The sequence below is a fragment of the Eschrichtius robustus genome, chromosome 6 (genome assembly GCF_028021215.1).
Source record: "Eschrichtius robustus isolate mEscRob2 chromosome 6, mEscRob2.pri, whole genome shotgun sequence".
Classification (NCBI taxonomy): Eukaryota; Metazoa; Chordata; class Mammalia; order Artiodactyla; family Eschrichtiidae; genus Eschrichtius; species Eschrichtius robustus.
Window position 1 is genome coordinate 79417032 of NC_090829.1, and position 13945 is coordinate 79430976.

At 37.6% G+C, this 13945-nt stretch overlaps 1 protein-coding gene across 3 annotated transcripts in view; it reads left to right on the forward strand.

Moving 5' to 3' along the window:
* Window positions 1-10708: 10708 nt before the first annotated feature.
* Window positions 10709-13945, forward strand: part of POLQ (DNA polymerase theta) — a 114136-nt gene continuing 110899 nt past the window's right edge. The window contains exons 1-3 of one of the 3 annotated variants that reach the window (XM_068546652.1): window positions 10709-10997; window positions 11468-11647; window positions 13677-13807. In XM_068546652.1, coding sequence (XP_068402753.1) covers window positions 10817-10997; window positions 11468-11647; window positions 13677-13807 — 492 coding nt within the window. In that variant the 5' untranslated portion in view covers window positions 10709-10816. Of the gene's footprint in view, window positions 10998-11467; window positions 11648-13676; window positions 13808-13945 lie in introns of those variants that run through there. The other 2 variants (XM_068546654.1, XM_068546653.1) reach the window with 2 other exon arrangements.

The following is a 13945-nucleotide window of genomic DNA, read 5'->3' on the forward strand; positions in this document are numbered from 1 at the left end:
GTCCACAAGCTTCAGTTAAGACCAAGTGGGAAACCTAGAGTTCCATCCCCATCTGGTAATAATGAGGTATTCTTCCCCATCTTCGCGGGAGTAGCATCAGATGAGGCTTAGTTGAGAATGAGGACTTTCATGACTTCTCAGTAGTAACAAGCCCCCCAACCCCTGGCCCCCTCAAAAGGTATCAGTGGAAGCCATGTGGAGAGCAGTAACGAGGTGTCCCTCCCCTTCCTAACCAGGGTGGAATCAAGAGAGGCCTAGTAGGGAAACTAAATTTCCACCCCGGCCCAGCTGTAATGAGATCCTTCCCTCCCTTCTCCCCCTACACCCTACCCACTCCCCACCCAACCCCTCCCCACACACACAGTGTCAAGGGAGGCTGAGCGTGGAACTTGAACTTCCACCTCAACCTGACGGTAATAAAGTGGTGCCCCCTCCATCCACCAGGTTGGTATCAGAGGAGGTCTGATAAAACACAAGATTTAAATAATATCCTGAGTCGTATAATGTACAAAATGTCCAGGTTTCCAGTGAAAATCATTTGTTATACCAGGAACCAGGGAGATCTCACACTAAGTGAGACAATCAACAAATGCCAACGATGAGATGACACACATGTCAAGTTGTCTGACAAGAACTTTAAAGGAATCATCATAAAATTTTTTGAACAAGCAATAACAAATACTCTTGACACAAATAAAAAACTTAAAGTTTAGTAAAGAAATAGGAAGCCTCAAAAAGAAATAAAGATATAAAGAAGAACCAAATGAAAAATTTAGAACTAAAAAATATAACCAAAAGGAAAAACTCAATGAATAGGCTCAATAGCAAAACTGAGAGGACAGAAGGAAGGATCAGTGAATCTGAAATACAGAAACTACCCAATCTAAAAAACAAAGAGAAAATAGTCTGGGAAAAAATGGACAGAACCTTAGGGACCTGTGGACAAAAAGTCTAATATTTGTATCTTCAGAGTCCCAGAAACAGAGTAAGAGGGAGGGCTGAAAACTATTTTAAAAAATGACTAAAAATTTCCAAAATTTTGCAAAAATCATAAACTTACAGATTGAAAAAGCTGAGCTAGCCTGAAATGTGTTAAAACCAGAGAAATTAATACCAAAACATATGATAATCAATCTTCTGAAAACTAAAGACAAAGTCCTAAAAGCAGTCGAAGAGAAATGACATATTATCAACAGGGGAAACAGAATTCAAATGACAGCACAATTCAAATGACAGCATAATTCAGATGACAGCATCAGAAACCATGAAGACTAGAAGGAAATGAAAAAGCATTGTTCAAGTGCTAAAAGAACTATTAACCCAGAATTTTATTCCCAGTGAAAAACTATTTCAGGAACGAAGGGGAATTTATGAGATTCTCAGATGAAAGAAAACTAAGAGAATTTGTCACCAGCAGACCTACCTTAAAAGAATGGCTAAAGGAAGTTCTCTAAAAAGAAAGGAAATGATAATAGAAGGATTTTTGGAACAACAAGAAGGAAGAAAGAACATAGATAAAAATATGGGTAAACACAATACATTTTCATTTTCCTCTTGAGTTTCCTAAACTGTTCAATGGTTAAAGCCAAAATTATAATACCTTTCAGGGTGGTTCTCAATGAATATAGAGAAAATATTTAACACAATAACACACATATTATAAATGGAGGAGGGTAAAGGGACATAAAGGGAGATAAGACTTCTATAGTTCACTCACAATTTCAAAATCCATTGACTTTGGACATTATTATTACATATATCATATATTATTACTATATATATACTATCTGGAGCAATAACTTTAAAAAGCTATGCAAAGAGATGTTCTCAAAAATTGTAGACAAAATAAAACAGAATTCTGAAAAATGTTCTAGCGACCCATACATAGGCAAGAAAAAGAAAACAGAAAAAACAAACATAAACGTAAAACAAAAAATAAAGAAACCTAAGCCCTAATATCAATAATTACATTAAATATACATGGTCTAAATATGAAAATTTAGAGACAGCGAGTGGCAGAGTAGGTGGGGAGGAAACGAGTCAACTGTATATTTTCTACAATAAACTAAGTTCAAATATAATTACATAAGTTGGTTAAAAATAAAAGGATAGAAAAGATAAAATGCAAACATTAATCAAAAGAAAGCTGGAGTGACTATCTTAATATCAGATGAAGTACAGAGCAAAGCAAATAAATTATCAAGGACAGAGAGGGACATTACATAATGATAAAAGGATCAATATACCAAGAAGATGTAGCAATCCTAAATGTGTACATATGAAACAACAAATGTGAAGCAAAAACTGATAGAGCTGAAAGGAAAAATAAACAAAACCAGAATCATAATTGGAGACTCCAACATCTCTTTCTCAATAACTGACAGAACAACCAGATGCAATAATTAATTCCCTCAAAGGATTGTAGTAAAGATTTATGGAACAAAAGCCTGAGACCTTCAATACTCATCAGCAGGATATACAAAGTCAACCATAATAGACATGATCTCTGACTTTATGGAGATTATGTCTAGTGGGGAAGACAGATAATTAAACAGCCATGTTCATGTGTGGGTAAATGGAGTAGTGGAAATTCAGGCTCCTATGGGAGTCAAAAGGGCTTTTTTTTTTTTTTTGATTTGATTTTATTTATTTCTTTATACAGCAGGTTCTTATAAGTCATCCATTTTATACACATCAGTGTATACATGCCAATCCCAATCTCCCAATTCATCACACCGCCAGCCCCACCCACCACTGCTTTCTCCCCTTGGCGTCCATACGTTTGTTCTCTACATCTGTGTCTCAATTTCTGCCATGCAAAACGGTTCATCTGTACCATGTTTCTAGGTTCCACACATATGGGTTAATATGTGATATTTGTTTTTCTCTTTCTCACTTACTTCACTCTATGACAGTCTCTAGATTCATCCATGTCTCTACAAATGACCCAATTTCGTTCCTTTTTATGGCTGAGTAATATTCCATTGTATATATGTACCACATCTTCTTTATCCATTCGTCTGTCAATGGGCATTTAGGTTGCTTCCATGACCTGGCTATTGTAAAGAGTGCTGCAATGAACATTGGGGTGCGTGTGTCTTTTTGAATTATGGTTTTCTCTGGGTATATGCCCAGTAGTGGGATTGCTGGGTCATATGGTAATTCTATTTTTAGTTTTTAAGGAACCTCCATACTGTTCTCCATAGTGGCCGTATCAATTTACATTCCCACCAACAGTGCAAGAGGATTCCCTTTTCTCCACACCCTCTCCAGCATTTGTTGTTTGTAGATTTTCTGATGATGCCCATTCTAACTGGTGTGAGGTAATACCTCATTGTAGTTTTGATTTGCATTTCTCTAATAATTAGTGATGTTCAGCAGCTTTTCATGTGCTTCTTGGCCATCTGTATGTCCTCTTTGGAGAAATATCTGTTTAGGTCTTCAGCCCATTTTTTGATTGGGTTGTTTGTTTTTTTAATATTGAGCTGCATGAGCTCTTTATATATTTTGGAGATTAATCCTTTGTCCATTGATTCATTTGCAGATATTTTTTCCCATTCTGAGGGTTGTCTTTTCGTCTTGTTTGTAGTTTCCTTTGCTTTGCAAAAGATTTTAAGTTTCATTAGGTCCCATTTGTTTATTTTTGTTTTTATTTCCATTACTCTAGTAGGTGGATCAAAAAAGGTCTTGCTGTGATTTATGTCAAAGAGTGTTCTTCCTATGTTTTCCTCCAAGAGTTTTATAGTGTCTGGACTTACATTTAGGTCTCTAATCCATTTTGAGTTTATTTTTGTGTATGGTGTTAGGGAGTGTCCTAATTTCATTCTTTTACATGTAGCTGTCCACTTTTCCCAGCACCACTTATTGAAGAAGAGACTGTCTTTTTTCCATTGTATATCCTTGCCTCCTTTGTCATAGATTAGGTGACCATAGGTTCATGGGTTTATCTCTGGGCTTTCTATCTTGTTCCATTGGTCTATATTTCTGTTTTTGTGCCAGTACCATATTTTCTTGATTACTGTAGCTTTGTAGTATAGTCTGAAGTCTGGGAGTCTGATTCCTCCAGCTCCGTTTTTTTTCCCTCAAGACTGCTTTGGCTATTCAGGGTCTTCTGTGTCTCCATATAAATTTTAAGATTTTTTGTTTTACTTCTGTAAAAAATGCCGTTGGTAATTTGATAGGGATTGCATTGAATCTGTAGATTGCTGTGGGTAGTATAGTCATTTTCACAATGTTGATTCTTCCAATCCAAGAACATGGTATATCTCTCCATCTGTTTGTATCATCTTTAATTTCTTTCAACAGTGTCTTATAGTTTTCTGCATACACGTCTTTTGTCTCCCTAGGTAGGTTTATTCTTAGGTGTTTTATTCTTTTTGTTGCAATGGTAAATGGGAGTGTTTCCTTAATTTTTCTTTCAGATTTTTCATCATTAGTGTATAGGAATGCAAGAGATTTCTGTGCATTACTTTTGTATCCTGCAACTTTACCAAATTCATTGATTAGCTCTAATAGTTTTCTGGTGGCATCTTTAGGATTCTCTATGTATAGTATCATGTCATCTGCAAACAGTGACAGTTTTACTTCTTCTTTTCCAATTTGGATTCCTTTTATTTCTTTTTCTTCTCTGACTGCTGTGGCTAGGACTTCCAAAACTATGTTGAATAATAGTGGTGAGAGTGGACATCCTTGTCTTGTTCCTGATCTTAGAGGAAATGCTTTCAGTTTTTCACCATTGAGAATGATGTTTGCTGTGGGGTTGTCATCTATGGCCTTTATTATGTTGAGGTAGGTTCCCTCTATGCCCACTTTCTGGAGAGTTTTTATCGTAAATGGGTGTCAAATTTTGTCAAAAGCTTTTTCTGCATCTATTGTGATGATCATATGGTTTTTATTCTTCAGTTTGTTAATATGGTGTATCACATTGATTGATTTGCATATATTGAAGAATCCTTGCATCCCTGGGATAAATCCCACTTGATCATGGTGTATGATCCTTTTAATGTATTGTTAGATTGCGTTTGCTAGTACTTTGTTGAGGATTTTTGCATCTATATTCATCAGTGATATTGGTCTGTAATTTTCCTTTTTTGTAGTATCTTTCTCTGGTTTTGGTATCAGGGTGATGGTGGCCTCATAGAAGGAGTTTGGGAGTGTTCCTTCCTCTGCAATTGTTTGGAAGAGTTTGAGAAGGGTGGGTGTTAGCTCATCTCTAAATGTTTGATAGAATTCACCTGTGAAGTCATCTGGTCCTGGACTTTTCTTTGTTGGAAGATTTTTAATCACAGTTTCAATTTCATTACTTGTGATTGGTTTGTTCATAGTTTCTATTTCTTCCTGGTTCAGTCTTGGAAGGTTATACCTTTCTAAGAATTTGTCCACTTCTTCCAGGTGTTCCATTTTATTGACATAGAGTTGCTTGTAGTAGTCTCTTAGGATGCTTTGTATTTCTGCAGTGTCCATTGTAACTTCTCCTTTTTCATTTCTAATTTTATTGATTTGATTCCTCTCCCTCTTTCTCTTGATGAGTCTGGCTAATGGCTTATCAACTTTGTTTATCTTCTCAAAGAACCAGCTTTTAGTTTTATTGATCTTTGCTATTGTTTTCTTTGTTTCTATTTCATTTATTTCTGCTCTGATCTTTATGATTTCTTTCCTTCTGCTAACTTTGGGTTTTGTTTGTTCTTCTTTCTCTAGTTCCTTTAGGTGTAAGGTTAGATTGTTTATTTGAGATTTTTCTTCTTTCTTGAGGTAGGCTTGTGTAGCTATAAACTTTCCTCTTAGAACTGCTTTTGCTGCATTGTATAGTTTTGGATCATCGTGTTTTCACTGTCATTTGTTTCTAGGTATTTTTTGATTTCCTCTTTGATTTCTTCAGTGATCTCTTGATTATTTAGAACGTATCATTTATCTTCCATGTGTTTGTGTTTTTTACGTTTCCTTCCCTGTAATTGATTTCTAATCTCATAGCGTTGTGATCAGAAAAGATGCTTGATGTGATTTCAATTTTCTTAAATTTACTGAGGCTTGATTTGTGACCCAAGATGTGATCTCTCCTGGAGAATGTTCTGTGTGCATTTGAGAAAAAAGTTTATTCTGCTGTTTTTGGATGGAATGTCCTACAAATATCAATTAAATCAATCTGGTCTATTGTGTCATTTAAAGCTTGTGTTTCCTTATTAATTTTCTGTCTGGAGGATCTGTCCATTGGTGTAAGTGAGGTGTTAAAGTCCCCCACTATTATTGTGTTATTGTCGATTTCCTCTTTTATAGCTGCTAGCAGTTGCCTTATGTATTGAGGTGCTCCTATGTTGGGTGCATATATATTTACAATTGTTATATCATCTTCTTGGATTGATCCCTTGATCATTATGTAGTGTCCTTCCTTGTCTCTTGTAACATTCTTTATTTTTAAGTCTATTTTATCTGATATGAGTATTGCTACTTCAGCTTTCTTTTGATTTCCATTTGCATGAATATCTTTTTCCATCCCCTCACTTTCAATCTGTATGTGTCCCTAGGTCTGAAGTGGGTCTCTTGTAGACAGCATATATATGGGTCTTGTTTTTGTATCCATTCAGCAAGCCTGTGTCCTTTGGTAGGAGCATTTAATCCATTCAGATTTAAGGTAATTATCGATATGTATGTCCCTATTACCATTTTCTTAATTGTTTTGGGTTTGTTTTTGTAGGTCCTTTTCTTCTCTTGTGTTTCCCACCTAGAGAAGTTCCTTTAGCATTTGTTGTAGAGCTGGTTTGGTGGTGCTGAAGTCTCTTAGCTTTTGCTTGTCTGTAAAGCTTTTGATTTCTCCATCGAATCTGAATGAGATCCTTGCCAGGTAGTGTAATCTTGGTTGTAGGTTCTTCCCTTTCATCACTTTAAGTATATCATGCCACTCCCTTCTGGCTTGTAGAGTTTCTGCTGAGAAATCAGCTATTAACCTTATGGGAGTTCCCTTGTATGCTATTTGTCATTTTTCCCTTGCTGCTTTCAAAATTTTTTCTTTGTCTTTAATTTTTGCCAATTTGATTACTATGTGTCTCGGCATGTTTCTCCTTGGGTTTATCCTGTATGGGACTCTCTGCAGTTCCTGGACTTGAGTGGCTATTTCCTTTCCCATGTTAGAGAACTTTTTGACTATAATCTCTTCAAGTATTTTCTCAGGTCCTTTCTCTCTCTCTTCTCCTTCTGGGACCCCTATAATGTGAATGTTGTTGCATTTAATGTCGTCCCAGAGCTCTCTTAGGCTGTCTTCAGTTCTTTTCATTCTGTTTTCTTTATTCTGTTCCGCAGCAGTGAATTCTGCCATTCTGTCTTCCAGGTCACTTATCCGTTCTTCTGCCTCAGTTATTCTGCCATTCATTCCTTCTAGTGTATTTTTCATTTCAGTTATTGTGTTGTTCATCTCTGTTTGTTTGTTCTTTAATTCTTGTAGATCTTTGTTAAACATTTCTTGCATCTTCTCGGTCTTTGCCTCCATTCTTTTTCTGAGGTCCTGGATCATCTTCACTCTCATTATTCTGAATTCTTTTTCTGGAAGGTTTCCTATCTCCACTTCATTTAGTTGTTTTCCTGGATTTTTATCTTGTTCCTTCATCTGGTGCATAGCCCTCTGTGTTTTCATCTTGTGTATCTTTCTGTGAGTGTGGTTTTTGTTCCACAGGGTGCAGGATTGTAGTTCTTGCTTCTGCTGTCTGCCCTCTGGTGGATGAGGCTATCCTGCATCCGACATTTCTGATGGAGTGTATTTTCCAGCTGTTTCCTTTTTTGGCAATCACTTCCACTCATGTGAGAAGCAGATAGTTTTTTTGTTTATTGCTTTTTTCCTCCAGTTTTATTGAGATATAATTGACATACAGTACTGTATAAGGTGTACAGCATAATGATGTGACTTACATACATCATGAAAAGATTATCACAGTAAGTTAGTAAATATCCATCATCTCATATAGATACAAACAGAGAAATAGAAAAAAAGTTTTTTCTTGTGATGAGAATTCTTAGGATTTACTCTTTTAACAACTTCCATATGTAACATACAGCAGTGTTAATTATATTTATCATGTTGTATGTTACATCCATGAGAACCACAGAATTTGTTTAGTCTGGTTAGATGTTTCTGTTTTAGTCAATTCACAATTTAGTTTGTGTAAATTTCATTTTTTCATATAACCTCTGCAATTTCAATGGATAAACCACTCTTCATTATTTGTGCAACTTACTAAAATAATCAGATGACATCTTTGAAGGTACATCAATTGTTATTGAGTTTCCTTTACTTCTGTGTTTAGCAATATTAGGCCAAACAAGAAACCACTTCTAGAACAGCACACTTTACTTAAAATTCTGGATGTTATATAGAAAGTACTTCCTTTAAAATTCATGACTAAACTGGTAAAATCAAAGAATTCCTTGTCAGTCAAATAATTTGACATTTGACTCCTTAATAAAAGGAGTAAGTAGAGAAGTGAAGCATTAGAACCAAAATTTTCCATAGTGATGTCTGCTGATACCTGGTGGTCTAGAGTGTGCATTTTAATGGATTATGTGTTCTGGGGGATAGGAATCTGGGGTTCCTAGCAGGGTGGGTGGTAAGATCTAAAATTCCCTGTATAAAGCCAAAACCCCAAAATGACAACCCCCTCAGAAAGTAAAGCAGAGAAATATCTCTTCTGAACATTGAGATGGTGAGTGTGGAAGCTGTCCAAATCTGGCTCTGGTGTCTAACATTACTACTTCCATATCTTAAAAAATGCCAACCCAGAGATTACATTTAAAATGGGCCAGAATTGATATGTCTCCCAGGTAGCTGGCAGAAATATATTCAACAAAAATTTCAAGGTCTTTAATGCAGACCTTAAGGAATTACCACAGATAAAATTCCAAGGAATCCAAGCTCACAGTTAAAAGATAGGCGGGAAATACTTCAGGTGTATTAGCTTTAATTATTATGGTAACTATTAGCACCAAAAATGTTTAACATTTTTGAGAAGTAATCTTCTTTCTATTTTCTAAGAGTTTTTTTTTTAATTAGAAATTTATGTTGAATGCTTGAAATACATTGTAAATTTAAAAATATTCTCTAGGCTTTTTAGAAGGATGACACAAACTATGCCTTTCAATTTCTTCCTAATTATTTTTCCCACTTGATCATAGTTCACCTAATAAAAATAGAATAACTTTGTGACAGAGATTTCTTTGGTTTATTCTTTTCCCATCGAAGTGCTGGATTTATATTGGGAGCAATATTACAATATTTATATAGCACTTTCTCTGAAGAGCACTTACTATGTGTTGGGCACTGTTCTAAGCACTTTACACCTATGACTAACTTAGTGCTAGTAATAACCAAATAGTTGTTACTCTTATCACCTCCATCATATAGATGAGGAAAAGGAAGCTCAGGGGGTTAAGCAAAATCACACAGCTACTAAGTCTTCAAACACAGACTGACTGGCTACAGAGTTGCTGCACTCTTGACCCCTATGCTACACTGCATCTCTGAAAGATCTTCCCTGACTACAATCTAAATTAGGATCCTTTTATTTCTTTGATAGCACTCTATTCTTTTTTGCCTGAGCATTAGTACAATTTAAAATTATCAATAATTAATTAGTTTAATGTCTGTCTCCTCTAGTCTCTTTCACTTTGAGAGCAGGAGCCATTTCTTCCATTTCCCTGCCATATACCCAATGCCTAGCACGTAGTAGACGCTCAATAACTAGTTGAGTGAATGATTGCACGAAAGGTAACTAAGAAAAGTGCTTCCTTCATGGAGTAATGTCTCCATCTTGTGGAATTTTAGAATACTGTCCCAAAAATTTTTCTTTTAACAAGGAAGGTTTCACAGGTGAACTGATTCTCCTATTTCCCGGGCTACAAGTCCGGGAAATAGGAGAATTTTTGTTGTTGTCATTGGACTGGTCCTTTTGAGACTTTTAGAGCTGTAGAAAAGCACCGCCCCTTCAAGGCAGGCCTTTCCCTTACTAGATTTGCTTGGTGAAACGAATTGTGCAACTGGGTATTTAACTGGCATCAATTTAAGTCCAGAACTCGTTTGATTCTACCTTGCCAAAGGTAGAGCACAGATCCATTAACAAGCTCTTGGCTCCGAATGATCACTCAGGCACATCCAGAGCCCCTTCCATGAAGCGTTCTACTACCTAAGAGGTCTATCGGCCGCAGTCACTATCTCTCCATCACATATCCCTCACAGCGTATGATGGCTAAAGTAGAAATTGTGTACAGAAATAACCTCTGCCCTACCATCACATACCAGGAGAAAGTAAATTGCACTCCATTCTAAATCCTAAATTTTACTTGTATAATGTTTTGCACATATAATTTGTAATAATTGTTTTAAAAATACGATATGTTAAATAGAGCTACTTCTCTACCGATTATGGGCAGTTCATTTTATGAAGTTAACATAAACTTGCTATTTAAACCAGACATGGACAAAAAGAAAAGGAAAAACTTTAAGCCAGTATGATTATAATTGGAGATTATATATACTGAGTTTGGTTTTCCCCTCGTTTAATCTAGGTCCAACTCTGGTTCTCTTTCACCATCCGACAACCAAGGTGAGCGGCCGGAGGCCTAGAACACCAGCGAGAGCCGCTCCTTCCCCACGATTCTATGGTCCTCAGGTTACTCTCGTCACTGAGAACTCTATGGTTCCGGGGCGGGCTGGGAGGCTTGAGTTTGAAAGCCGTGGCGGGAAGATGGCGGCCGCATCTGTCGCCAGCCTCAGTTTCTTCCGAGCGGGAGGACGCTGGGACTGTGCCTTTCCCTGAATGGCCGAGAATATTTCGCGATGAATCTGACGCGCTGGAGTGGGAAACGACGACGTTCAGCATCAGGCTCAGACTCCTTTTCGGGAAGCGGCGGTGACAGCAGTGACAGCCCCCTGCTCCTCTCGCGGCCGGTGCTGAGCCCGCCCCCGGGCCTGAGACGCAGCCTGAAGGACCGCGGCCGCCCGCCGGCCAGAGCTGCAGGTACTCCCAGGCACTCCGTGGGCAGCGGGCGAGGTGGGCAGCTCACCCGGGCCCCTCGTCGGGAGGTGTCCTCACCGTGCGGAGCTCGCGCGTTTGCACGGCCTGCTAGGCTTCTACTCCCCTTTCTCAGTTTGTGACTAGGACCTGGTGCGGCACGTCACTTTCTATTGACGTGGAAGAGCTTTCAGTCCATATTCAGCGACTGTCTGGTAGTAATCAAGTGGTTTCTGGGTCTTTTCGACCTTTATTTACAGAAACAACTTGCTAGTTGGCCAAATCTCATCACCTGTAGGGAATTCACTCCTAATAGTGCGCAGTGCTCCTTACAGATCCTTATATTGTCAGGATGTACTTTAAATAGCCTCTTTACAACACATAGGAATCCCAAAACACAGTGGAAGGCTAATTACTGAAGTCTTATGTTAGAACTAAATTCAACTATTTCCTTTTTTTCTTTTTTTTCCTAAAAGGGGAATGCAAGCAGACGTTTCCTGACGATAAAGTAGACAAGCTGCTATTGGCAAATTGGGGGCTTCCTACAGCGGTTCTGGAGAAATATCACAGTTTTGGTGTAAAAAAGATGTTTGAATGGCAAGCAGAGTGCCTTTTGCTTGGACAAGTCCTGGAAGGAAAGAATTTAGTCTATTCAGGTATTCAAATTTGTGCAAGTTAATTTCTCTACTATTTTTAAGACTTATTAATGTAAAGGACACTCTATTGAGGTAAGGTAGGGTGAGAAAGTGCTTTATAACTAGAGAAAGTCTTAAAATATTTGAAAAGCAGAGTTTCATATTCATACTTAAATTATGAAAATTCCATTAGATGGTAGGGTGGGGGAAGGCAAAAACCCAACAATTTAAACAGAATTATCTGCCTACCATTCTTCTCAAAAAACATATGTCCCAGAGTGAGTGTGCAGTATGAGATGTAAATGTGCTCTTCCCACAGTTGATCTCAGTTGCTTTTCAGTGTGTGAACATTTTACGTTATATGTTTATAAGTTGACCTGCTTATACAGGATTGTATATACAAAACCCTATGTAATATACTTTATGAAAGGTTTATATGGGCTTTCAAGAGCAACTTTGACTTACATAATTTTTAACCATCTGTGCTTAGTATACTGACTTTAGAATCTAATCACTTGGTTAGATGTACGTCCTTTGTATCAGTTTTCTCTGAAATTGTGAGTCATCCAGATTTTCATTTTGGCTGCCAAAAATAATTAGAGAGTTAACTGTCAATAGATATAAGTTCAGGCTGTTTACTGACTGTGTAACCTTGCAAATTAGTTGAGAGAGAGAAGCGGAGGGAAGGAGGGAGTGAGTGCGTGTGCGCACAGAGAGCATGAGTGCCAGGGTGTGGGCTTAGAAAAGTTTTTGGCATGTAAGAAATACTCAGTTAATGCTAACTAGTGGCAGTTGGTGGCAGTGGTAGAATGGCCTGACCGTTTCAGTTGCTTAAACAAGAATTTGGGTGTCATTCATAACTCTGCTCACCAACTCACATTAATTAATCACCAAGTGTAGTGTCTATTACCTCAAATGTCTTGATTCTTGCTACTACTCTCTGTTCTTAGGTCCATTACCTAGTTTACTATCATCTTCTAGATTATGCAATAGTTCTCTAACTAGTTAATCTTTTCTTTCTGCTCTTGCTTTGCTCCTGCAGCCAAAGTGATCTCTATAAAGTACAAATATGATTTTGTCATTCCTTTTCATAAAACTCACTAGTCACTCTGCATTGCTTTCAGGATGAATTCCTTACGTGGTAGGATTATAAAAGTCTTCTGGGCTTCCCTGGTGGCGCAGTGGTTGAGAATCTGCCTGCCAATGCAGGGGACACGGGTTCGGGCCCTGGTCTGGGAGGATCCCACATGCCGCGGAGCAGCTGGGCCCGTGAGCCACAACTACTGAGCCTGCGCGTCTGGAGCCTGTGCTCCACAACAAGAGAGGCCGCGATAGTGAGAGGCCCGCGCATCGCGATGAAGAGTAGCCCCCACTTGCCACAACTAGAGAGAGCCCTCGCACAGAAACGAAGACCCAACACAGCCAAAAATAAATAATAAATAAATAACAAATAAATTAAAAAAAAAAAAAAGTCTTCTCCATGTGGCACTTTCATATCTCTTTTTTCACTCCCCTACTTATACTTTATACTTCAGACTTACTAAATTACTTACTAGCATCTGAACATACCAGGCTTTCCTCTAGACCTTTACACATGCTGTTTTTTTCTGCTTGGCATTCCTTTCTTCTTGCCTTCTTTGCTCTCATAAGTTCTGTTTCCATAAACTTCCTTACAGCTCTTCTCCCTCAACTTCTATCATAGCTCCTATCACAATGTATTAAAGCTTTTTATCTACTTCCCCAAAGCAGGGCTTTTAACTATTCAGTACTTAAAGGAAAGGATCTTTAGGTATACGCTAGGTACTCAGTAATATTCATCATTTATTTGATGTAAAGATTTATTTGTCTCTATTTTCATTGTGAGTATTTAGAAACCTGGTTTAAAGTCAGGGGCATTTCAGGGTATAAAGGTTTCAAATGCTAGCTGGGGCCTTAATGATAGTTTAGCCTTGGGCTATTTAGTTACTGGATATGATTTAAAACATTTATTAATGCAGTGTATCAAATATTACTTCTTTTTGTGATAACCTTGCCGAATAACTTGTTTTAGCTCCTACAAGTGCTGGGAAGACTCTTGTTGCTGAACTACTTATTTTGAAGCGGGTCTTGGAAACGGGGAAGAAAGCTCTATTTATTCTGCCCTTTGTCTCTGTGGCTAAAGAGAAGAAATACTATTTCCAGGTAATGTTCTTTTACTAAGTTTGAAATTGTGAAAGGCCTATTATTGGCAGCTTCGGCTTTACTCATTTGAAATAGAATTATAAAAGCAATTGGAAAATAAAATTTCTTTTATTACATCCCATTGTAGCTTTAAAAGTT